The sequence below is a fragment of the Mesoplodon densirostris genome, chromosome 2 (assembly GCF_025265405.1).
Source record: "Mesoplodon densirostris isolate mMesDen1 chromosome 2, mMesDen1 primary haplotype, whole genome shotgun sequence".
In the NCBI taxonomy this organism is placed as follows: Eukaryota; Metazoa; Chordata; class Mammalia; order Artiodactyla; family Ziphiidae; genus Mesoplodon; species Mesoplodon densirostris.
In genome coordinates this window covers 141,849,450-141,874,461 of record NC_082662.1, presented here as the reverse complement: position 1 = coordinate 141,874,461, position 25,012 = coordinate 141,849,450, and the positions used below count along the sequence as shown (strand labels likewise).

Sequence of the window (25,012 nt, the reverse complement as noted above, 5' to 3'; positions counted from 1 at the left end):
ACACTTTAAAGATAAAGAAATTGAGGCTAAGAAACTGGGCTAAAGGTTAAGCCTACCCTGGGACCTACAGTTTTTGAGCAGTGTAGCCAGGACCCCAACCTAGGCCTTCTGACTTCACATTTCTTCAGAACGTGTCCCCAAGATTTTAGCAGTAAATATTTAGATGCATTTAGGTTAGGTAGTAAAAACTTAAGGAAAACTGGTTTAGATGCATGCAAATATTTGGTTTTGTTATGTAAATCTACCTAAAACCAAATAATTGTAATTCCCTAGTTCAGCCAAACCTATCTCCTAATAGATTGTAGTGCCTTGAGGTAACCTGTTTTTTGGCACTTTTATAATTGTGAACAATTAGTGCTCATGTGAATGTTAGATGGATGGATGAGACCTTTTTTTTTCCATCCCTAAAAACAGGAATGGTTATTTGACTTAGTTGCTGATAAACAAAATGTTGCATTATATTTACATCTTAGCAAGGTATTTAGGTTCTGTCTGCCAGCCTGTTTTATTTTCTTGACTAGTGATAGTTCTCTATTTTGGTATCAGAGATCTCTCCTGGTCCGTATCTTGCCTCTTTATTTAGAAACTCAATGCCAAAGTATGGCTACCGTTGTACTGGCTGCTTCGCTTATATGTAAGATGGTGCAGTGCCTCATTTTTGTAACTGTAGTACTATATAAATGTTTAAATTGATTAAATGACCTAAAAGAAGCAGGCAGGAACTAATGTCGTGCTTTTATAACTAAATTAGGGGCTGTCTAAAGTATGCCAACACTTAATTTTTTTTTCATCCTTTTGTTTTTTATATTCACATCTTTTATATTTTTATTTATATTTAAAAAAATTTATTTTTATTTAAAAAAATTCTCTTTTTTAAATGGTTGGCCACTTTGGATCATTACCTTATAATTTGCGTTATATTTTAAGAGATCATAAAGATAGCTCAGAGCTTCTCTGGAATTATCTATCCCTGATCATAGAGGCTCTCAATCATACAGATCGGGGGTAAAGTTCTTCAGGGTCTGTTAAGAAAAATAGTTGTTCTTTGAAGTATCCCAGACTTTTTTTTTAAACAACAGATTTAGCACTTTTTTTCTTCTTTCCTTCTAGCACATTCTTATATTTTTCTTAGTATTTTTTTTAGCATTTGGCTTTTTCATTGTCTTTCCCTCCATCGAGTTTCAAAGAATCTTATTTCATTTCAGAGGTATTTAATAAGCAGAGTTTTCTTTTGTGGGTTATTGTTCCTTGCAGGAAAAGGTGATGCCAAATCAAGTAAAAAGAGTTGTATGCCTTTGTCACGTAGGCGTTTGCTGAGGGAGACTAGTGTATGTGTCTATGAGCAAGGGAAGGAGAGAGAAAGGAGACTCTCTGTCTTTAGGAGAGTTTTACAAGAAGCACCCTGGGGCCTTAGATTCTCACTGCTACTCACCAGATACATAAAGAATTGGCCTTGGTGATCTCAAGAGTTCTCTGGATTAGAAATTTTGTGATTCAATGAACTGAGATAGAAAGATGCGATCATTTATTTGGGGACCCAGGAGTAGATGATGAGGCCTTGGTTGATTCCAGGCCAAGGTCAACATTCAGCCCTACTGGAGAATAGTACAGGCACTAGGAGAAGCTGGTACCAGGTTATGTTAATGTTCTGGACCCAGATTCAGAAGACCTGGGGATCACATCCTGCCTCTGTCCCTTTATCATTTACAGAACACTTTAATATGTATTCATTTGCTCCTGGTACATGCCCTTAAGATTTGGGAAGATACTTGAAACAGTTTGTGAACAATATAGGACAGTATATATATAACAAGGGCCAGATTACGTGGTAGACTCGAAAAGCTGCAGCTAAGATGTGAGTGGAGCCGTAGTTAGTATGGGCTTGGAGTAGTTCTAAGTGGAAGAGGGAGGACTAGCATTGGGCTTTGAAAGAGCGTAGGATTTGAGTGGATGGGGTGAAAAGATTCTCGGTAGGAAGACATACCAGTTAGAAGGAATCTAGCATGTTTCGGGTATGGTAAAATGACCGTCTTGTTTTGAACAAAGGGAGGCCTACGTAGTGGGGCTGGGGTGGCCACAGCAGTCAGGGAACCTAAGGATTAACATAACACGAGTTTCTAGAGACTCCTGCTTTTCTTATCTCACTTTTGGGCCTTTTAACTACACAACTGGCATGTTTTGTTCTTTTGTTCAGTCAGGGGGACGATTCTTTCGTTCTTCCACCGTTTTTAGTGACTTTAACATAGATTCACTTCTCTTTGCCGTAGATCACCACTGAGCATTTAACAAGAGATCCTACTCAGTGCTTCCTGAATGGAGGTGAGATGAAGGTAGAACAACTATTTCAAGAATTTGGCAACAGAAGATCTGATACTTTTCAGTCAGATGGCATCAACGACTCTGAAAAATGCTCTCCTACAGTTTCTCAGGGTAAAAGTTCAGATCGTGTGAATACAGTAAAATCCAGCAGTTCATCCAAAGCATCCAAAGTGTTGCCTCTGACTCCAGAACAAGCACTGAAGCAGTATAAACACCACCTCACTGCTTATGAGAAGCTGGAAATCATCAATTATCCAGAAATTTACTTTGTGGGTCCAAATGCCAAAAAAAGACATGGAGTTATCGGTGGTCCCAATAATGGGGGTTATGATGATGCAGATGGGGCCTACATTCACGTGCCTCGAGACCATCTAGCTTATCGATACGAGGTGCTGAAAATTATTGGCAAGGGCAGTTTTGGGCAGGTAGCCCGGGTCTATGATCACAAACTTCGACAGTACGTGGCCCTGAAGATGGTACGCAATGAAAAGCACTTCCATCGCCAAGCAGCCGAGGAGATCCGGATTTTGGAGCATCTTAAAAAGCGGGATAAAACCGGTAGCATGAACGTTATTCATATGCTGGAAAGTTTCACGTTCCGGAACCATGTTTGCATGGCCTTTGAGTTACTGAGCGTAGACCTTTATGAGCTCATGAAAAAAAACAAGTTCCAGGGTTTTAGTATCCAGTTGGTTCGCAAGTTTGCTCAATCCATCTTGCAATCCTTGGATGCTCTCCACAGAAACAAGATCATTCACTGTGACCTGAAGCCAGAAAACATTCTCCTGAAACACTATGGGCACAGTGCGACTAAGGTCATTGACTTTGGGTCCAGCTGTTTTGAGTACCGGAAGCTTTACACCTATATCCAGTCTCGGTTCTACAGAGCTCCAGAGATCATCTTAGGAAGCCGCTACAGCACGTCCATTGACATGTGGAGTTTTGGCTGCATCCTTGCAGAACTTTTAACAGGACATCCTCTCTTCCCTGGAGAGGATGAAGGAGACCAGCTGGCCTGTATGATGGAGCTTCTAGGGATGCCACCACCAAAACTCCTGGAGCAATCCAAACGTGCCAAGTACTTTATTAACTCCAGGGGCCTACCTCGCTACTGTTTTGTGACCAGTCAGGCAGATGGGAGGGCTGTGTTTGTGGGCGGTCGTTCACGGAGGGGTAAGAAGCGGGGTCCCCCAGGCAGCAAAGACTGGCGGACAGCACTGAAGGGGTGTGATGATTACTTCTTCATAGACTTTTTGAAAAGGTGTCTTACCTGGGACCCCTCTGCCCGCCTGACCCCAGCTCAAGCACTAAGACACCCTTGGATTAGCAAGTCTGTGCCCAGACCTCTCACCATTGAAAAGGTGTCAGGCAAAAGGGTAGTAAACCCTGCAAATGCTTTCCAGGGCCTGGGTTCCAAGCTGCCTCCAATTGTACGAATAGCCAATAAGCTTAAAGCTAACTTAATGTCAGAAACCAGTGGTGGTATACCTCTGTGCACTGTATTGCCAAAACTGATAAGCTAATGGACAGCTGGTGTGCTCAGAGATGATATGTAGGTATTTTTAATTATCTTGCAAACCTGAAAATGGAAAAAAAGAAACAACACCAAGCCCATTAATGGATATGTTTTTGGTAGACTAGATATCTTTTTTTAACAAGGCAAAGCATTTTTATATGACTGTAAAAGAACTCTTGAAGGGCTAATTACCTAACCAGCTTGTATTGGCCATCCTGGGATACATAGTAAAAGACTTTTTATAAGTCAGTGCATCTTTTGTTCTTATTGTCAGGTGTTCACCAACCTGTGTATTATTCTGTGGGTTTAAATCCTTTTCTCTCAAGGTAGACGATATACCAGAAAGTATATCCTGAACATTCACTTCTAGTCTCCCTCGGCATCTGTTCCAGAGGCTTAATTTGGGACATGGCCGTAGTTATAGATGAGACTGAAAACTAGATCTGCCGTGCACTCCAGACCCCACATGTGTATAGAATGCCTTAAAGAAGCTCACATGTAGAGGAAGAGAATTACATTAAAACCACTTTTTTAAAAAACAGAGCAAAATTCTCAAAAAGAAAGAAGTTCAGACTTGAGGTGAAAATCAATAAGCAAATCTCCTGACATGATAATATCTACTGGGTGCTTATTAAATGTCAGGTTATTCGATCTTGACAGCAATCTTACAAGTGTTAGAAATCAGGGCTCAGAGAAGCCTGGTAATGGGCTCAAATACACCTTTGCTCCAACACCCTGGGGAGCTGGCTTTTGAGCCCAGATGGCTCAGTCTTCAAAGTCCAGGTTCAACCCACATGTAACACTCCCTCTGCTGGTGGCTGTGTGTGCGGGTCGGGTGGGGGGGTTCACACCGATTCTTCCTGCTGACACAACCTAATCTGGCACACCTACTCTTCAGAAAGATGTGAGGGGACTGAAGCCTCCAGAACAAACAGGCTGCCCCAGGGCCCTTCCGGGGCCGGACATGCTGCCCAATCCGTAAAAGAGCCCAGAATCACCACAGCAGAGGTAGTGCTCAAAGCGCCTTGCGCATTTTAACCTTCATTTCCTCAACATCCTTTCACTGGCTAAAACTTAAGTCTTTAAAACTCAGTATTTGCTAGATCAACCCTCCACTTCGCTCTTTCCACATCATGTCCCTAAAACAATTCCCCCATCAGCCTTGTCCCATTCTACCACCAAAGAGCAGGAGACAGACCCACTGCCCGGCCCCCAGCCCACACCATGCATTCCATACCAGCAGGAGAACATGTGGCTGCCCAGGAGAGTGCTGGTGAGTAAAGTGAGGTCAGCTTTTTTGACGCGGTACTTCAAAGCACGCAAGAAGTATCTCTGCAACAGTTCGTCCATTTGCTCTGCAAGGAGAAGACAAGAATCACATCCTTCCTGAGGGCCGCAGAAGGCCCGCGCAGCACAAGATAACTCCCCGCACGGTGACATCCGTACCTCACCCCTCAGCTCTGAAGGAGCCCATTCCCAGGCACCAAAGCTCCCAGACTCTCTAGAACACTGAGCCTTTACAGAGGTCTGACCCCACAGAGGGGGTCAGGCCACAAAGTCCCACCCAGACAGGCGCAGATGCTTCTCTGATAGAGAAGTCAGAGCCAGAAGAAAACTAAGAGGGCCGTGTAGCTGGGAACAGTCCAAATAGCAGAGTCGACGGGTATCCAGGGAAACGCGACATATGCGCAAGACTCCCAGGTAAGATGGCAAAGGGCTGTGGCACCACCCTCACCAACACTAAGGCCTTTCCCCGCCCCTCCCGGAGCCGTGGCGCCGCTCTGGGCGGAAGCAGAGCCGAGCGCTTCAGTCCCCACACTGAGAGGCGAGCGCCCTGCTCCTGCCAGAGCTGTACCTTGAAGGGTCTTGCTGTCCGTGAGCTCTGGGCTCAGGCCCCCGACACTGGGGTCTTCTGTAGCTTCCGACGGGGACTTCTCCCCACACCTCTGCTGAACCTCCCCCTCCTCCTCCTCTCCCTCCAGGGTCAGGCGCCTCATGTCTCCCTGCAAGGTGGTGTCTGCCTGGACAGACCCCTTCTCTTCACTGAGATCTGGGGGATCCAGGGCCAGTGGAGCAATGGATGGTGGAGAGGACTTGTCTCCAGATCGCCTGCAAAAACCTCATGTCAGAAACACTGAGCAGCAGCCACAACACTCTCCAGCCCCGGTCAGGGGGTCAGCGGGGGTCCAGAGAGAGTAAGACCCACAGGCAGGGGTGTCCAGGAGAGGCCAGAGAACCTGGGTGTGCCTCTCAACTCTGTTTCCAATTCTGGGCCCAGAGAAGTCCCATGCCTCAGTTTCCTCATCTTTGAAATGGGGAGAGTAATTCTTGCCTCCTCCTTAACCCAAACAGAAATTCAGGGACAGAGAAAAATTAAAGACAACATAGTTAAAGTGGAGCTCCCCTTCCAAAGTATTCCCTTCATAGAAATTAAAAATAAAACCATTTTGAATTAAATAACCAAATGAAGATTGCAAACGCATCTGTAGTACCAGGTTGGTGAAATACAAACCCGAGGTTGAGCGTATGGAACAAATTACAAACACCTGGACTGCTCAAGACTGCTCAAGACTGCTTCTGTGTTAAATCAGAATGCAATCTAAAATAGATAAATGACAAGGACCAACTGTATAGCACAGGGAACTATATTCAATACCTTGTAATAACCTTTAATGGAAAAGAATCCGAGAAAGAACATATATGTATATATCTATATCTAGAATCACTAGATATACTATTGGTCACTAGAATCACTTGGCTGTACACCTGAAACTAACACAACATTGTACATCAACTATACCTCAACTGAAAAAAAAGAATGCAATCTAACCTGCAGAGTAGAGATTACAATGGCTTTATGCCACTAAGCCTTATGAAGACAGGAAGAAAAGGGACGCCACATAGCAAGAGCGGTAAAAACAAAAAGCATTATGTTAACTAAGATTATGCAAGTCAAACAAAGTTTTACTAACAGCCGCAGCAAGGCTTATTAAGTATGGCTACTAGTGAGGCCAGAATGGTATGTTTAGGCTATTCTGATCAGGTAAATACCATAAGTGTTTTCAAAGGGCGGGAGGACGGGAGACTGAGGCAGCCACTGATAAAACAATTTAGACAACAGGACCTTAACTGCCCAGACTAACAGTCAGAAAACAAGGTGCTGGGAGTACGTGAGTAAGCAGCCCTCAAATGCCTGCTGAAACCCACACTGATGAGGCTGTACCTCCAGCAAAGCAGGGCTTGGCCAATACTTGTAAAATAAGTAACTCCAAGACTGACTAAAAACGTAAGGGTAAATCTATACCAACAGGCCACACAACACTTGGCCAGAAGACCAGGTATACTGCTTTCGAGAAAAGCACTACTTACTATTTTGGTTAAATGACAAGAAAATAACCAGAAAATAAACTCACATACAGTTCCAGAGAGCACCCGTCACAGTGAGAAAGCGCAAGTTCCGTAATGAGGAGGAGATCCTAAACGTGGAACTTGAACAACAGGAAAGTCATCAGGTTGTCACCCTGGTGCCTGAGGATCTACTCTACTTTGATTTGGATTCAGATGTGAGAATTCCCGAGCACTCATCATGGGGTCAGAAAATGCCTAAATGTACACGGCAGAAAAGGCCAGATCGACCAGTGCCATAAAACTAAAGAATATCACTGTACTGAGAGGCAGAGAAGACAATCCCTAAGGCCTTCTTCCAGCCCTAGGATTCTATAATTCACCTAGAAAATAAAGTTCTCCGTAATTTCTTTTCTAAACAGGCCAAAAAAAAAAAATCTTTTCTCCACATTTTGCAAGGAAATTAATGTCTAGGGTCAGCAACTTGACTAAGGACACAGCAGGGATCAAAACTCTCGCTTCTCAATCCAGGCCCTGTGCTCCCTCCGCCCACCCAGCTCCCTATACAACAGAAAAAGCATGGAACCCACCACAAGTGGTCCTGGTAGGTGTGGAGCACAGAGAAGCCCCTTCCCTTCAGACCTGAGGTCAGCATCTCGGCTGTGACATGGCAGCAACTCCGATGGCAATGGGGGCTCTGAGAAGGAGGAGGTCAGAGACGAGGGTCAGGGAAAGTCTTCCAGGAGGGCACATGTCAGGACCAGGTTTCTACACATGTGTTCAAAGCACCACGGTTGCAAATCTGAAGCATCCACTTGTATCACAGAGCTAAAACTCGGTGCAGTCTCAATCTTATTCAAATTACCTACACATATGACTTTCAAAAATTCCTTGACCAGGGCTTCCCTGGTGGCACAGTGGTTGAGAGTCTGCCTGCCGATGCAGGGGACACGGGTTCGTGCCCCGGTCCGGGAAGATCCCACATGCCACGGAGCAACTAGCCCCGTGAGCCACAATTACTGAGCCTGCGCGTCTGGAGCCTGTGCTCTGCAACAAGAGAGGCCACGATAGTGAGAGGCCCGTGCACCGCGATGAGGAGTGGCCCCCGCTTGCCGCGACTAGAGAAAGCCCTCGCACAGAAACGAAGACCCAACACAGCCAGCCAGCCAGCCATAAATAAAAAAAAAAAAAAAAAAAAAAATTCCTTGACCAAATATTCCCTTCTGTGTAAGTAACTCCTCTACTGATGTTATCATTCTTATATTCTTATTATGAACCAAACCCAGCCAGGACTCAGAAGGATATTTAAAGTTCCCTTTCTTTAATTTCAAAAATATAAATTATCTCCCCTATCTTAAAAAAGGCATAGCCATCCTATATGGAAATTCAGAAGGGAGGCCATTCATATGCCATAAATTAGGCTGAGGGATGCCAGAGGGAAGAGAGAAGAGAGATACAGTGGTACCAACGAAAGGTTCCTTCTGAGTTGGTTCTTTATAACAGGCCTTGCTCTGTATAACATCTGTCTAAGAACTGGATGTGTCCAAAATATCAGAAACAACCACATTTACAATAACTACAAAAAACTTCCAAAGCCCAAATGGGAAATCTCTGTCAGCCCACTGTTACTTAGCAATGCTCACACATTGCCTGTAAGGATTGGTGTCCAGCTGGCTAACAGGAGGGGAATATACAAGCCTGGCAACGTTGCCTGGACCCAAGGGAGACGATTCAAGGGCAGATTTCCCAACACCTGAACTTCAAAAAAAACGTTTGCTAATCCGGTGGCTCCACTTCCTGTGCCCATGGGTCAGTTCCTGCCACAGAATCTTTGAATTTGGCTTCTTTCCCAGTTCCTAAAAGACGGGTCTTTGTCTTCCACCCTTGGAATCGTCAATGGCTCAAGAACTTTGGTCTCGAACCTGTCTTGTAGTTTTAGTAAACTCCCTTGTACCCTCACCCCCTTCCATAAACCACCTAGGATTCATTCCCACATACATTCTAAATGCCAAACTCAGAGGCCAAATACACATTTATGTAGTTTTCTCCTATCCTGGATAGAATACTGGGGGGAAAAAACAATAATTTCACCATTCTTTTCAACTTCAAGTTTTGCTACAGGTAAACAAGGAAGGAAACATTTCTAGGTGCTTGGTTCCCAAAGGTTCAAGGAAAATGGGAGAATATGAGCAACAAAAATAAGATCTTTAAACACTGACCCCTCCCATGCCTACCATGTTTCCCTCTCAAAGAAGCAATGAGTAAAATAATAAGATGTCATTTTTCATTCAGGATGATACAAATGAAAATGACCCATCATATCCAGTGTCGGTGAGCATGTAAGGAAACAGGCTCCATATACCCTGTAGGTAGGAGGGAAAACTGACACAGCATTTTTATAGGGCAACAGAAAATATGCACGATCTTCAGCCAAACAGTTCTGCTCCCTAGTATCTACTTTAGAAAAATCTTGGCACTAGTGTCCCTAGAGGCCTCAGGAAGATCTTGTCTGTGACAGAGACGAAGTAGAGGCAACCACAATGTCCACTAGAAGAGGACTTTTCCCATCACCCCACAGTGGGTAAAAAGATTCAGCTTATCTGTGCTTGCTGACATGGAACATGTCCCCACTACCTGAAGTGAAAAAGTAATAGGGATAAAGTTTGTTTATTTGTATTTTTAAACATACACACCCCAAACCATACATTTTATATGCACGTGTATATATGCATTGAAGAAGGCTGACAAGGACATGCATCAGAATGATAATGGTTACTTCTAGGAGAAAAGGATTATGGGGTGAGAGGGTTTTGATTTTTCACAACTGTTCATACCATTACTTCCTAATTTATTTTAAAAACGAGACACTGTGGTGATGGCTGAACAACCCTGTAAATATACTAAAAAAAATTACTGAGTCGTACATTTGAAACAGGTGAATTTTATAGTATGAAAACTATATCTCAATAAATCTATTAAAAATAATTAAAAGATGAGGATGATGATGTGGATGTTCGACAAAAATAATGTTGAAGTCATGCAAGGCAGGAAAGACCAAGAAAATGTCACAGACAGGAGACTAAGAAGACATGACAACTAAATGCAATGTGGTACCCTGGACTGGATTCTTGAACACAAAAAAAGAAAAAAAAGACATCGTGGGAAAACTGGGGAAATACGCATAAAGTCTGTAATAGTGTCACAAGGACTGTACCAATGTTAATTCCTTAGTGTTGATAACTGTACCGAGGTTATACAAGATGTTATCATTACAGGAAGCTGGGTAAGGAGTATTTCAGGACTCTGTACTATACTTGCAACTCTTCTGTAAATCTAAGAAAAAAATTTTTAAAGGAGAAAAAAAACAACAAATAAATTTTAAAAAGGAAGAAGCAGCAGCAGGAGCAAATACACTTGGCCCAGATGTATGGACACCCCACAGGCTCACTGCCATTCCCCACTCTCTGATTGCTCAGGAAGAATATGTTTTTTCTATTAATCCTTTCTCCATATGCTGTGAAGTTGTCATTCCCACCCCTCCCAAGTTTTCCCTAAGTTTTTTCCCCATAGGCACAGCTGACTGGCACAGTACCTGTTCCCCACCAAGGCAATGGCACAGAGGTCACCCTTCTGTACCTGAGGCAGACCAGCAGGGGGCACCACGAGCCGTGGCAGCATCAAATCTGCAGGAAACAAAAGCATTGCAACTAACTCCACAGTTTACTTCATCATTTACTCATTTGCTCAACAAACATACATTTGTTAAGCATCAACTACATTATTCATAATGAAAATAAAAAGTGGCAAACTGAGGATCAGACCTTTTCCTTCTGGGAGACTAGTGGTCAAACTGAAGCACCAAGCTGAGGGTCCAGTTCCATGATCTATCTTATTCTGGTTTCCTAAATTCAGTTTATTAATCTAAAGTATAGCATATGGCAGTTCACAAAGCACTTTCATGTCACTTATCTTATTTAAGCCTTACAGCAGGGTCAGAGAGCTTATGGAAGCAGCCAAGTAAGAGATGCAACAGACATGAGGGGAAAATTCTATTTTTCAATCATATGAATGCACGAAATGGGTACATTTATTAAAGTAGTTGGCCTTTACTAAGTAGGTTTCAGCCACTATCCAGAATATAGGAAAATACTCTTACCTGCTCCCCCCCACCAGTTTTTCAAGCACCAGGGGCCATGTTGTAAATGTTGCTAGAAGATCAGGATAAGACCACAGGGTGTACACTGTCCAAGAAGAGAGCCAGAAAACACTTACTGCCCAAAAGTCAACCCCCTGGGGGATGGCAAAGCCAAACACTAAGGCCACATTAATCAACATGTAGAAAAGAAACTCAAGTCAAAGCTAGAGAGAAGGTTGTAAGGGGATGCCCAAAGAAGCTGCATTCTTTTCTTTTTATTAGGTTACCCCAAGTTTGTGAAGCGGTTTATATGTTATATGCTATTTACTTGAGAATCCTTGCTTCCTTTAGCCTTAGAGACCTGCATTCTTTACATATTTATACTGAGCTCTTTGCAGTAGTTTCTCTCAATCTATGATCTTGAGAAGTTATCACTTTTACTGGTCGGAAGACACATGAAGTGAGCTACAGCTCTAAGAGTCTGTTTAGCTGCCAAAGTTGGATATTTATGTGTAAGGCTAAAACAAGTGATGAAGTGAACATCTGCTTTTGCCTGTCCAGTATCCCTTTTCCCCTCTCTGGGAACTGAGTGCCCCTTTTCCTGTGGGAAACACATTCCATATAGTTTACATCAGGCTGACTCCCTTCTCAAAGAGGCTGCAGTCTTGAAGAAGGCGGAGACTTAAGAAACTGGGTGTCACTTGAGACTTGGAGGCACCTATTGTTCCACCTGGACGGCAGCAGCCAAACATGGCCATAGTGGATAAAAGTAGGGACAGAGCCCCAACGAGGATTCCTTTTATGTCCTCAGAAGCAAGTAATCCGAAACCAGGGCACCAGCCTGTAAGAAATTCTGAAACTTTCCCATGTTTATTATTTTTATTCTCTCTGTTTCCACAGGGATTAGCAGTAAAACCCTTAGATCAAAAAGGGCTTGTATGTGTACAGCAGCAAAGCAGGGTGGGGGTAGGGGTGGCCTGGGGTAGAAGACTGCACTGCACTGCTGCAGCCAAGCTGGGAGCAAGAAAAGCCCCCAAATGACAAAGTAGGTGTCAGCAGCCATGGAAAAGAGAAAAGGACACTGCCTCTCTGAGATCTGTGACAAAGAAAGCAAGCAAAGTATCCTGAGAGCCAGACAAGAGCCTAAGAAAGAATCCCTGTGAGACATCGCAACCAAAGTCCACCACTAAGACAGCTGGGTATGGAGTTTAACTAACCCAGCTTCTTTCCCATCACAGTATCTCTTCAGTATCTTAAGAAAATTCCACTCGTGGAAGTTTTAAGAAGCATTTTTTACATGCCCTGAAACTCCACCCTTTTCACGACCTCGGCTCCAATCCCGACTTAACCCACTAGAAACCAGTGTTTCTTCACCTCAGAATTTCCCTTGGCAACCACCCTCCTTTTGTGTTAACCCTTTTCTCCCCTCACTTCTATAGCAGTTTCTGATCTTGAAAGACCCAATTCTAGGGACACTAAATCCAAAAAGATTCTTAGGGAGATTTTGCATTTATTTGTTTTAAGGAAGACAGATTAATGGAAGAAACAGATGTTAGGCAAGGACCATAGTAATGGCCATCTCCATCCCATTGCCATACCTGTCGGATATAGATTTTTCTCCAGTTCAAATAGGATGGGGTTACCACCACTCACGTACACAGTCACTGCATCCCCTCTGTGAGCATACAACTTCACAATGTTGAGTTCTTCCTTTCCAGGTACTACCTCAGAGACCTGATCCGTTCCAAGAGTGGGGAAAACAGCTGTCACATCGGCCCGAAGCTTCCTCCTGCAGAGAGCACACATACCTGGTATGTATGCTGCCTGGATGGATTTTAATAAATATTGAGGACTCAAGACTTACTATAAAATCACGAGGCCCAAGAAAAAGACTGGTTGACGATGCCTTATTCTCACTCTTCCAAAACATCCCATTCTCTTTCTCATCCAATGTCTCATCTATTTTCACATGTTCCTGGGGCGTGTCTTTCCATTTCACAAAGAGAGGAAAAAACTGAGATCCGGTAAGCGACCCAAGTTAGCCTGCCACTGGAAACTAAGCCCTGCCTTCCTGACTCCACACATAGCTCCTGGACCCACTCCTTTCTCATCTATGCTTGCCAAATCTGTCAACTTATGATTAAACAGCTCTGCTAGGGCACCAAGAATGACAACTATAGAACACTGCCTCCAAAATTCCCAAGGTGACACCTTCATTTGCAAAACTGAACAGATACAGTTCTTACCACATATGCCTTATCCCCTCTCACCTCACCCTCCACCTGTCTCTCCTGCCAGTGGTAATCACTAGACACTTCTTCTCGTTTACTTGTAGTTCTCTGTGCCCCATCTAATCTCTCCCAAGGGACTCAAAGCTCTTGGTAGGGCAGGGACCCTGTTTTCCTACAGTTTGGCAGCCTCCACGACACCTTAAACAGACTGCAGTCAATACGCGCTGATTGAATTATACGCTTTCTCGTAAACTCACCAAAATATCCAAAAGACAGCCTGGGAGATAAATCAGGCCTCCTCTCCATCTTCACTCTCAAAACACGTCTAACTCACCCTTGCCCGCCCCCCGGGGTCCCTTCTCCGGCTGTACCCCTCGGCCTCCACCCCAAGTCGGCTGACGCAGCCCAGAAAAGGCTGTGAGCCAGCCGAGCTTGAGAGATGTCTGGGTGCCCTGGTGGGCAGAGCAGGCTCTTCTCTCCCTCACCTCTCCGACCCCTTGATGGCCGTGTTGGACTTGACCCGAAAGGCCTTGGCAAACATGTCTGCTGGAGTGGCCTGCGGAAGAGAAGGAGACCACAGCAGCCAGGGACTGTTAGGAAAGCGCGAGCACGGCAGCTTCCCAACCCGCAGTCCTGGGGGCAGCCATGCTTGGGCCCGGCTGGGAAAAGGGCCCGGCTGGAAACCGGGGCCGCGCAGCTTCGCGGCCACCCCTAGTGGCAAGGCTGGGAACTGAAGCATGGGGGGCGGGGCCGGAGAAGGCGGGGCGGATCCCTGCGCGGAGCGGTGCACCCTTTCGCCTCACCCCTTCTGCCGGGCTCTGCGCCGAGGCGAGTGGCTTGAGCGGGCGCGTCTGTCGTATCTCTGGGGCCAACAGCGATTCCGTTCATTTTTACTCCATCAGCGTTCTAGTGTGTTGAGTAGGAGCTCTGCCAGCTCTCATTCCATGCAGTTTAGTTCAGCTGCACAAAATTAATTGAACTCGTGTTTTCTTAAACTTGCAGGCCTCTTGAATGGTTTTCTTCAGGGCTTTTGTTTATTAAGATCTTTACATTTTATTGCACACTTGGGGCCTCAGCTAGAATTCTTTCCGAGATTTTCTCCTTCCTGTTTTTTAATTTACATGAGGTGATAATAACAATAACAAGGAATCCACTTTAGTCCGAGGTTTGACCTCCTGTTAAGAGGAAAAAACTATACAAATGAGCTTCAAATGTGTTATTCAAAACTTTTTTTTTTTTTTTTTTTTTGCGGTATGCGGGCCTCTCACTGCTGTGGCCTCTCCCGTTGCGGAGCACAGGCTCCGGACGCGCAGGCTCAGCGGCCATAGCTCAGGAGCCCAGCCATTCCGTGGCATGTGGGATCTTCTCGGACCGGGGCGCGAACCTGTCTTCTCTGCATCGGCAAGCAGACGCTCAACCACTGTGCCACCAGGGAAGCCCTAAAACATTTTTGGTTAAGAAACCCCACATTTTTGGACCTTTTTAGGTACCTTTTGCATTCAGGCATTATTTGGGGGGATTTTGTTTCCAAAGCAATTTTAAAAACTCAGAGTGCTTATTAAAAAAAATTTTTGAGGCACAGTAAAATCAAATTATGGTTTGGCTTCTCCCTAGCAGTTTGATCTTGGGCCAATGCCTTATCCTTTCTGAAACTCTTACATTCTCTGTAAGATGTGGAGGTAATACCTACTTCACTGGGCTTCTGTGAGAAACCACTGAGATAACGCATGTGATATATTGCAGGGTGCTTTGAAATTTTCCCATAAATGGTAGATATTAGTCCAAAACAAACAAACAAAAAACAGTCTCAGGCAGGGGTGAGGGATTGGGTTTCCCTGAAAGGGACTGCTGTGTACCCTGGAGACAAGGATTTAATTACCTGGGGTCCTGGCCCCTACTAAACTTAATTTTGCTAATGAAAATTTCAGAGCAGAGTGTCCATCCACCAAGAAAAAAAAAAATCCTGATTGCTTTAATTTGGTGATACAGTCACACAGAGGAGAAGTCCATCTGGGCTATAACAAAGATGAGGCCTTGCACAGTCTCTGTCCACCACCATCTCTGCCCTTAATCTGGGGTCAGCCACAGCTCCATCTCCTCCTGCACTTCTGACCCACCATGCCTTTATTCTGAACCACCTCAGCCATAAAGCCAACGTCAGAGGAGCCCAGAGGAGGAGAGTGCCACAGATCCTTCTCCGCTTGGGCCCCCACCCAGCCACACTCGGGGGGGTGTGATGCCAGACTCTGAGCTGTTGACCAGGCCTGTTGCAGTACAGCCATGGTGGAATCTGTCTCTGACCAAGGAGCCGAGGAAGGTTATTCAAGGGCATACTAGAAATTTCAAGCTGTGAAAACTATTGTACACACCATATGTCCTGGCTAAGAAGGCACAGATTAGCAGCCTAAAAATTAATTCATGGTTGACAAGTAGGAGCCAAGACCCAAGGGGATTCTGTACACAGCATCCTGCCTCCCTATTGGCAGAGCAAGATCTCCCTTTCCCCAGGAGGGTGCCATCCCTACTTCTCTGCCTGCATCAGGGACCTGTGTGCTCCCTGCCGGTGGTCCTGTTGCTAGGCAAGCTGGCTGAACCCTGAGTCCAGCAAGCCTAGATTCTTTAACTTTCCCTTTGTGGCTCCAGTACAGCCCCACAGGGCTACCAACCTGCTGCCCACTCTTGGGAAAGCTGCAAACACAGGCTCTCTTTGATTTATGATTTGTATAAAAGGAAAGGTAGAAGTTAGAGTCCAGAGGGTAGAGCCAAGAACTGTCATTCACAAGACTTCAGCCATAATCAAGGAACTGGCAACACATGCCTTGATGCATTTCGTATTAGCTATAATCAGTGACTCCATTTTTCTCCCCTTTGAGGAGTGTCTACAATGGTTAGAGGTGGTTATAATATGCCTGTACCAACACTGTATGTCAAATTTGTTTGGGGCAGAAAGCTTGTGTCTTTTATTCACAGATCTTCAGATCAAGAACTGTACTCAAGCAGCTATACTCAAGGAAATACACCTGAGGCTCATTATCCACAGCTGGACCTGATTTAGATGATGAGCTCCTTCATTTTGAACAGATAAAGGAGTGAAATTTGAGGGGACCTGGGGAAGAAGTTAATATGTTTTGCATTTAAGAGGCACATGCGTCATTGAAGGGCAGAGGGTAGATGATGGTAGCCAGACTCCAAGAGGGCTCTCAGTGGTCTTCATGTGCTTATGTGGTCCCCTCCCACATGAGACCAGGGCTGACTTCTGTGACCATTAGCATATGGCCAAAGTGATATTGTGTGACTCCTTATGGCTAAGTCATTGTCATTTCTACCTTGGTCTCCTAGATTTCTTGCTCTGGGGGAAACCCCCCACCATCTTGAAAGGACACTCAGGAAGCCCTGTCAAAAGGTCCGTGTGGAGAGGAACCCATCTCCTAGCACCAACTTGCCAGCCATGTGATTGAGCCACCTTGGAAGCACAGCCTCCAGCACTGGGCAAGTCGTCCCATCCCACATGCTTTCAAGCCTTCCAGCTGAGGCCCCAGCCACCAGGGATCAGAGACTAGCCATTCCACTATGCCCTGTCTGAAGTCCTGATCCACAGAAGTCATGAGATGGTAAATAATTGCTGTTTTAAGTCATTAAGCTTGGGGATGGTTTGTTATGATGCACTGGATAACTAATACAGGAACCCAAGCATTTCTCACTCCCAGTGCATCCTGAGATAGCCAGTTGGTCCATGTCACTGTGATTGAAGCCACAACTGTGTACAGTCCAGCTGTTCTCCCAGGAAATCATCCTCCACTGGCTCTTTTGCTTACGATGTGGAAATTGACAACCTAAAAGCCTAAGATGTTGAACTCACAATATAAAAGGGGGACACAGGAGGCAAAGATACGCACATCAGATGCTTGCACTTGCAAAATAAAACCACAAGGCAAATTTGAAGAAGGCAGAGTTCCACTTTGCCCAGCTCAGCACTGATATGTTGCCTGGTATTCAGGGATAGGTGGGTGCCAGCCAAGACCAGAGCACCCAGTCTGAGAAGAGCTGCATCCACTTCCCAGCCAGCCTGCCACACATGCCCTGGGAGCCCTTAGCTGCCCCCTGCTTCAGCAGGGTGAGGACTTTCTTTGTGAGTTTGATGCCCACCTGTCCTTTCTCTTTTCTTGGGACTGCTCAAACTAGATATTCTGCAGGGCTTTTGAAAATCCCCTTTCCTCTTCATTGCCTCCCCCAAACTCACACACCCAAAAGCTAATGAACCTGCGCGATCCCAGGTGAGGCCCGTAGGAACCCTCAGACACTGGCAATTGGGCAAAACAAGAGTTGTATAGCTGCTCAGAAGTAAAATCTTTTACATCTCAGAAAGTTACAGTTATTTCCTTGCCTGGGATAGATCTGGAAGGGACTGATCTAAGGTTTCTGTTGCAGAAACCTGTCGTTGGAAACTCTCAGAACCTAATAGACTCTGGGAAAACACCACAGATGACCTGCATTCCCAGGGACCTTTGAGCTCGGAGCTGGATGTCTGTGGTGAGGAGGAAGGAAAAGCCAAGGGCATGGGGTGACTGAGGAGGAATGGAAGCCCTGCAGCCAGCTGTGGGCTTCTTATTGTGGCTGTAAGAGGGAAGACCAGGCAGGGGACAGGCAAAGTCTAGAGGCAAAGCCCTGGGGCTGAGTCAAGATGCTTCCTTAACTTCAAAGTCAGGATTTCACATAGTACCAGACCCTTAGAGAAATGTTCCTTTGTAACTGATGCCTAATGTACTTCTGGATCCTGTGATCAAACCTAGAGCTAGAACTGCCCAGATCACACAGCAGAGGCTGTAGATGAAAGAGGCTCAGGGGACAAGTGCTGCAGGTATATTGCTGAATGTCACAGTTCCTCTGGTTCTGTGCTGTCCACGGCCAAGCCAAGCCCAGACAGGCTGGGTTTTGTCTATCATTTCATTTCTAGAGGACTTGAAGGCAAGAGAATTTCTAGAATCTGGGATTGGGCAACACTTCTGGAGTATGGGAAGGCTGGATGTTTAGGGGTGGATATCCAGAGAGGGGCAACTCTGGGGAGGAAGGGCAGGAACATGGGCTTCACGTCTGCAAGCGCTGATGTCTGCTTCCTTTGCTTTGGAAAGAAGCAGATGAACATCTTTGCTCGGGTCAGTGATGTCAGCCCAGCCTAGGGTTCAGGTCCAGCCTTCAGAGAGCCTGTAAATTAAGGGTGGGGACAGGATTTGACCCAAAAGTATCCCTTACAACTAGTCACAATGCCCCATTGCCCTGCTTATCTACCAACTCCACTGTCCCTCAGGCTACACAGGATTAATGACAGGGAAGAACACCGTGTGACAATGGAGGCAGAGACTGGAGGAATGCAGCCACCAGCCAAGGAATGTCAAGGGTTGCCAGCAGCCACCAGAAGCTAGGAGAGAGACATGGAACATAGCCTCCCTCAGAGCCTCCAGAAGGAACCAACCCTGCTGACACTTTGAGTTTAGACTTCTGGCCTCCTGAACTGTGAGAGAATAAATTTCTGTTGTTTTCAGCCACCCAATTTGTGGTAATTTGTTAACCGCAAACAAATACAAGAGAAACCAATACAAGCCCTGTGAAACTAACACAAGAGGAGTAAAAACATATGCTCACAAAAAGATCCGTACACAGGGGCTTCCCTGGTGGGGCAGTGGTTGAGAGTCTGCCTGCCTGTGCAGGGGACACGGGTTCGAGCCCTGGTCTGGGAAGATCCCACATGTCGTGGTACAACTGGTCCCGTGAGCCACAACTACTGAGCCTGTGCGTCTGGAGCCTGTGCTCCGCAACAAGACAGGCCGCGACAGTGAGAGACCTGCGCTCCGCGATGAAGAGTGGCCCCCGCTTGCTGCAACTTGAGAAAGCCCTTGCACACATTCGAGGACCCAACACAGCCAAAAATTAATTAATTAATTAATTAATTAATTATTTTAAAAAAGCAAGCAAACAAAAGTGAGGACTCCCCAGCATCAGGGTGACCAGCAAGTACTATTTTGAAGGGAGTAGTGGATATTAAGACAGATTTCCATCTTTCAGGGAGTGGTTTCTAAAATTCTGGTGACACTGACATCTTTGCTGAGAGCCTGCTATATGCCAGGCACTGTACTTGATGTGGGGAATATGAAGATTATCAATAAAACAAAGTGCCCGTCTCAGGGAGTGAGACAGACCCATGCACACATCATTATGATCAGGGCCAGTGGAAATACCCGGATTTTCCTCAAACCCAGATATGTGCTTATTTGTTTAGAGGAGAGAGGGACTGAGCTGGTCAGGGAAAAGGGCAGAGAAGAACAGCTTTCAGACCTAAAATCCCTGCAGACCACTGAACCCACCCTCCACAGAAGGCAGTTTCGACATCATGGTTTTCTGAAGGTCTCTTGGGAGTCCTACCTTTGTCCCCAAACTGTCCCCACAAGGCACTTATCCCAGAATTTCTTCCAGGCACGTATGGTTGTCTCCATAAGAGAAATCCAGATAAAAACAATATTCTCCATCTTTGTACATTTCTGGTTAATTTTAACCCTCCTAATGGACTAACTCCCTGGGAAAATGTTTGACTACAACATCCCTTAATCCAGCTTTTAGTGTAATACAAAGAGGTACATGAAATTAGAGGGTTATGAACATTGAGACATATTGGTAGGGCCCTTAGAGTTGGGATTAAATTATCTCACATGAGAAGTACTTCACGAGTTGTTTTACAGAGCATAGGGGGCATTTCTGATGGAGAGGGCAACCTGCTTCCCTCATTCAGGTGACAGGTGAGATGCATTTCAAAGCCTGGTGTCCAGGCATTTGAGATTGGGAAGGTGAAGATTTCCAGTAGCCAGGTGACTCAATGTGGATTATCAGGATTTAAGTGACACCAGTAAAGCTGATCTCCAATGTCCAGCTAGTAAATATCAGCGAGTTTTGCTGCCCAACATCCATTCATCCCTTTTCTGGAATCTACTATAGCAATTTTTCTCTGGAGAATTGCTGTCTCCCTAACTCCTTGTCTAATGTACTTCAGATGACACTGCTTTTTGCTCCAGGTGGCTCTAGCCTGACCAATCAGAGTACTGCATTTTCCTGGCCAGAGATCTGTTTCAAGGATCGACCCAATCAAAGCCCACAATATATCGTGAGACTTTGTGGAAACCACTGAGAGAGCTTTTCCACGGAGTTGATCCTGGTACCGCTGGTACGCATCTTGTTTGCACAGAAGAAGCCTGAGAATGAAGCCAGTGTGAGACAAGCGATGGGGAGAGAACAGAACATACACCATACCTGAATTAAGCACTACTGCTTTTAAAAATTGTAAAAAAAAAAGAAAAAAGTTTATAATACATCTTCTTTAAGCAGTTTTAGTTGGGTTTTTTGATACTTGAAATAGAAAAAGTCCTGACCTGTACACTAGGTGATAGAGAATTGGTTTCCTTGGCCCACGCGCCATGAGTAGAGCAGACTTAGTAGGCTTCCAAAGTACAGGTGACCCAGTAGAACTTAGTCTCCAAGGTCCACACTAGTGAGTTCCAAACCTTATTGATGACCAACAGACACAACAAAAATATCAGTGGAGCTCCTTACCAAGGAATTCTTGATCACTCTATCTGGTGAAATGGAGGATAGGCAGAAATGGATATTTTTCAAAAGCACCCGTATCATTTATCTATTGCAGCACCCCAAACCTTAATGGCTTAAAATAACAATACCTATTTGCTCACAGTTCTCAAGGGGCTGCTGACTTGGTTCTTCTGTTAGATTTGCTTGGGATCCTCATGTGGCTGCTGTCATGTGGCAACTCATCTCCTGTCTCAAGTGCTAGCAGTTGATGTTGGCTGAGGATTCTCCACCAATCTAGCTGCAACTTGTCCATATGGTGGCAGCAGATAAGAGAGAGAGAGAGAGAGAGAAACTGTAAGGTCTCTGAGGCCTAAACTCATGATCACACAAGACCAATTCCATCCCATTCTACTGGTCAAAGCAAGTCACATGGCTAGCCAAAGTCAGGAACTGGGAAACTAATCTCCACCACCTAATAGGAGAAGCTGCAAAGAATATGTGGCCGTGTCTAATCTACCATAGTACCCAAGCTTCTTAAGCTTTAATGTAACAAATACCACAAACTTAATGGAGTAAAACAACACAGATTTAATATCTTACAATTCTGGAAGTCAGAAGTCCTAAAATCAATTTGTTGGCAGAGCTGTGTTCTTTCTGGAGGCGCTAGGGGAGAATCTGTTTCCTTACTTTTTTCAGCTTCTAGAAGCCACCTTCATTCCTTGTTTTGCAGCCCCCTCCTCAAGCTTTAAGACCCAAACCAAGCATCAGATCTCCCCACCTCCCCGACTTCTGCTTCCATTGTCACATCTTCTTCTCTGACCCTCCTGCCTCCCTCTTCCATTTTATAAAGACGCTTATGGTTACACTGGGCCCATCCTGATAATTTAAGATAATCTCCCGAATTTAAGATCCTTAATCACACTGCAAAGTCCCTTTCGCCATTTAAGGTGACATACTGACAGGTTCTGGAGATTAGGACACGGACATCTTTGGAGGATGATTATTCTGTTACCACATTTGGGAATCTTAGATCAAGGGAAACTGTCACATAATTCAAAGGATCCAGTGATCTAGTCTGGGTTACCCTGACAGGCTCTGCATGCTCAGGCAGCATACAGGCAGTCAAAGGACTGGGCTCCATTTTTTTAAAATATTTATTTGTTTATTTGGCTGCACCAGGTCTTAGTTGTGACACGTGGGATCTTCGTTGCCGCATGCAGGATCTTCATTGTGGTGTGCAGGATCTTTTAGTTGCAGCATGTGGGATCTAGTTCCCTGACCAGGGATTGAACCCAGGCCCCCTGCATTGGGAGCATGGCATCTTAACCACTGGACCACCAGGGAAGCCCCAGGACTGGGCTTTAGATTCAAGCAGACCAAGGTTTGAATTCCAGTTCACCACTGTCAACTGAAAAAAAGTACACAACGTGAGAGTTGTGATTAAGTTTTATTGGGGGCAAAATGAAGACTATATCCCAAGAGACAGCCTCTGAGATAACTCTGAGGAACTGCTCTGAAGAAGTAAGAGGGGATGTCAGTATATATGTGATTTTGGTGAAGGAGGATACGTGCAATCAAGCACACATTTTGGTAGAGGGTTGCTGCTAGTCACAAGGAACAAATGTCTCCATTAATTATTTTAGTGTTTTTCTAGATACGAGAAGATGCAAGAAATGGGGCTCATAAAATCTTACCCTAAAAATATCTTTCTGAAGGCCTGTTCTGCCAGTTTGTCCCAGAGCACAGAATGCCTCATCCCTGATCTCTCCCCCGAACTCCTTTCAGGGTGTGTTGAAGGTCAGCCACTGCAGTGGCCAGTGACTTCATTCTTGTGGTGCCAGATGGCAAGTGACAATTTTTAGTTGGCAGTGCCCGATCATGGTCATAAATTCGACCATGGTTTGGGAGGCACTTCGTGACCATTTTGTCCCAGAGTGCTAAGACATTCCTGCACCAGGTGAGGGTTTCGTCGATAGGCAACTCAATGTGCTGTTACTGGACTAGGCCCTATTAAGAGTAGCCAAAGTCTCTGGACCACAAGACAGTCTCACTAGTCTGTTATGGTACAGGAAATGATTCCCTCTTGTTGCCTTTTCCCCTATTAAGAGTTACACTATTACGGTCATTGATGTGATATAGAACTATGTATCTGGTCAACTGTTTCAAGTTCACCTAGTCATCATTTTATCAAAGTCTCAGTCACACAATTGATAATGCAAAAAACAACAATTTTAGGGCTTCCCTGGTGGCACAGTGGTTAAGAATCTGCCTGCCAATGCAGGGGACACGGGTTCGAGCCCTGGTCTGGGAAGATCCCCCATGCCACGGAGCAACTAAGCCTGTGCACCAAAACTACTGAGCCTGGGCTCTAGAGCCCGCGAGCCACAACTACTGAGCCCGCGTGCCACAACTACTAAAGCCTGTGCACCTCAACAAGAGAAGCCACCGCAATGAGAAGCCTGTGCACCGCAACGAAGAGTAGCCCCCGCTCGCCGCAACTAGAGAAAGCCTGCGAGCAGTGACGAAGACCCAACACAGCCAAAAATAAATAAATTAAATAAATAAATTTATTACAAAAAAGATTTTGTAAAACAGGCAAAATACAAATGATATAGCTAGTAGTATTAGTAAGGTTATAAATAAGAATTTAAGCCTAGAACTTCTATTAGGTGCAGCCCAGTATATCCCCAGGTCATCTGACTTAGCCTGTTCTATACCAGTTCTTATCTTTAAAGAAAATTATATATTGGTATTGTTTATAAGGCACCCGACCCAATTTCCTACTGTTATTAGCTGGTTATCCTTCGTATGATTTAATATACTAAAGGAGCCTTTAAACTTGAGCATAGCCTGGTGTTAGCCACATAGATACATACCAGAACTGTGTGAGGTTTCCTTGTCAGAAACAGGAGGTTATGGTTTTTGACTGTGATTCCGCTTGGTGTTCTGACTGAGCTTGAGTGACCCTACAAGAAAATTCATATTTATGGTCAGAGTCGGAGCAGGTATTATTAATTGGCCAGGTGAGGGATATCACCTAGTAATATCAATAGTGGCCTAAAGAGAACTATAATTTCTTTCTTCTAGAATAAATTTCCTAAGGGCTATCCAATTAGAGCCTTGGAGTGGAGAAATCCACCAAAGTAATCCAGAAGAACTGGATATAGGTAAATAGCCATAAAGCCAACAATTGGATTAACTTTAAACGCAGTATAAGATTGTGAAATACATTCGGTTCATAAGCAAAGTTGTGAGCAATTATCAAAGTAATTGGTAGACAGGCCTGGTCCAGCATCTTGGGTCAGATGTCTATTTCAGATGTCGTCTTCTCATCCTAGTCTGAAAGTTTCTCCTCTGTTTGAGTCTTGTTTTAAGGTGATTTTAAGGTCAGCAATCCTCTCTCTAGGCCAGTCCAGTGCAGGGACACTTTTGGAAACATTAATCCAAGAGTCAATTCCTTTCAGTTTCGCTGTGCATGAGCTAGTTAAGAGTACCTGATAAGGGTCTTTCCATCTAGGTTGGAGATAGTCCTTTAAATGATGTATTTTCCAGTATGCATAATCCCTGGCTACAGGTCATGAGGCATCTGATCTTCATCCAAAGATAGATTACTGAGATAAACTTCAGAAACAAATTAGTGTCCTTTTAATAATTCAATTAAACTTTACAATAATATAACATAATAGCAAGGAGCTGAATCGGAAGTGAGGCTTAAGCAGTAAATACAGACCTCAATTAACAAAACTAGAATTTGATATCCACTAAAACATAAATTTTTCTCTCTAAAATTACCCTCATTTTTACCAAATATAGACAAATGAAGATTAATTTGTTTGCATATTAAGTCTAATTTTAATAAACTTGGCCTGATTACTTAGGTAAGTGTAATTGATC

At 44.7% G+C, this 25,012-nt stretch overlaps 2 protein-coding genes and 1 pseudogene across 2 annotated transcripts in view; 2 read left to right on the top strand and 1 right to left on the bottom strand.

The window, feature by feature from the left end:
* The window catches only part of LOC132484458 (dual specificity tyrosine-phosphorylation-regulated kinase 3-like), a 9,683-nt gene extending 5,619 nt beyond the window's left edge, over window positions 1-4,064 (top strand). The window contains exon 3 of the mRNA XM_060091008.1: window positions 2,268-4,064. Coding sequence (XP_059946991.1) covers window positions 2,268-3,842 — 1,575 coding nt within the window. The 3' untranslated portion in view covers window positions 3,843-4,064. The remainder of the gene's footprint in view (window positions 1-2,267) is intronic.
* LOC132484459 (eukaryotic translation initiation factor 2D-like) lies at window positions 1,509-14,219 on the bottom strand (annotated as a pseudogene).
* LOC132476384 (dual specificity tyrosine-phosphorylation-regulated kinase 3-like) overlaps window positions 14,086-25,012 on the top strand; it is a 27,233-nt gene continuing 16,306 nt past the window's right edge. The window contains exon 1 of the mRNA XM_060078302.1: window positions 14,086-14,263. Coding sequence (XP_059934285.1) covers window positions 14,086-14,263 — 178 coding nt within the window. The remainder of the gene's footprint in view (window positions 14,264-25,012) is intronic.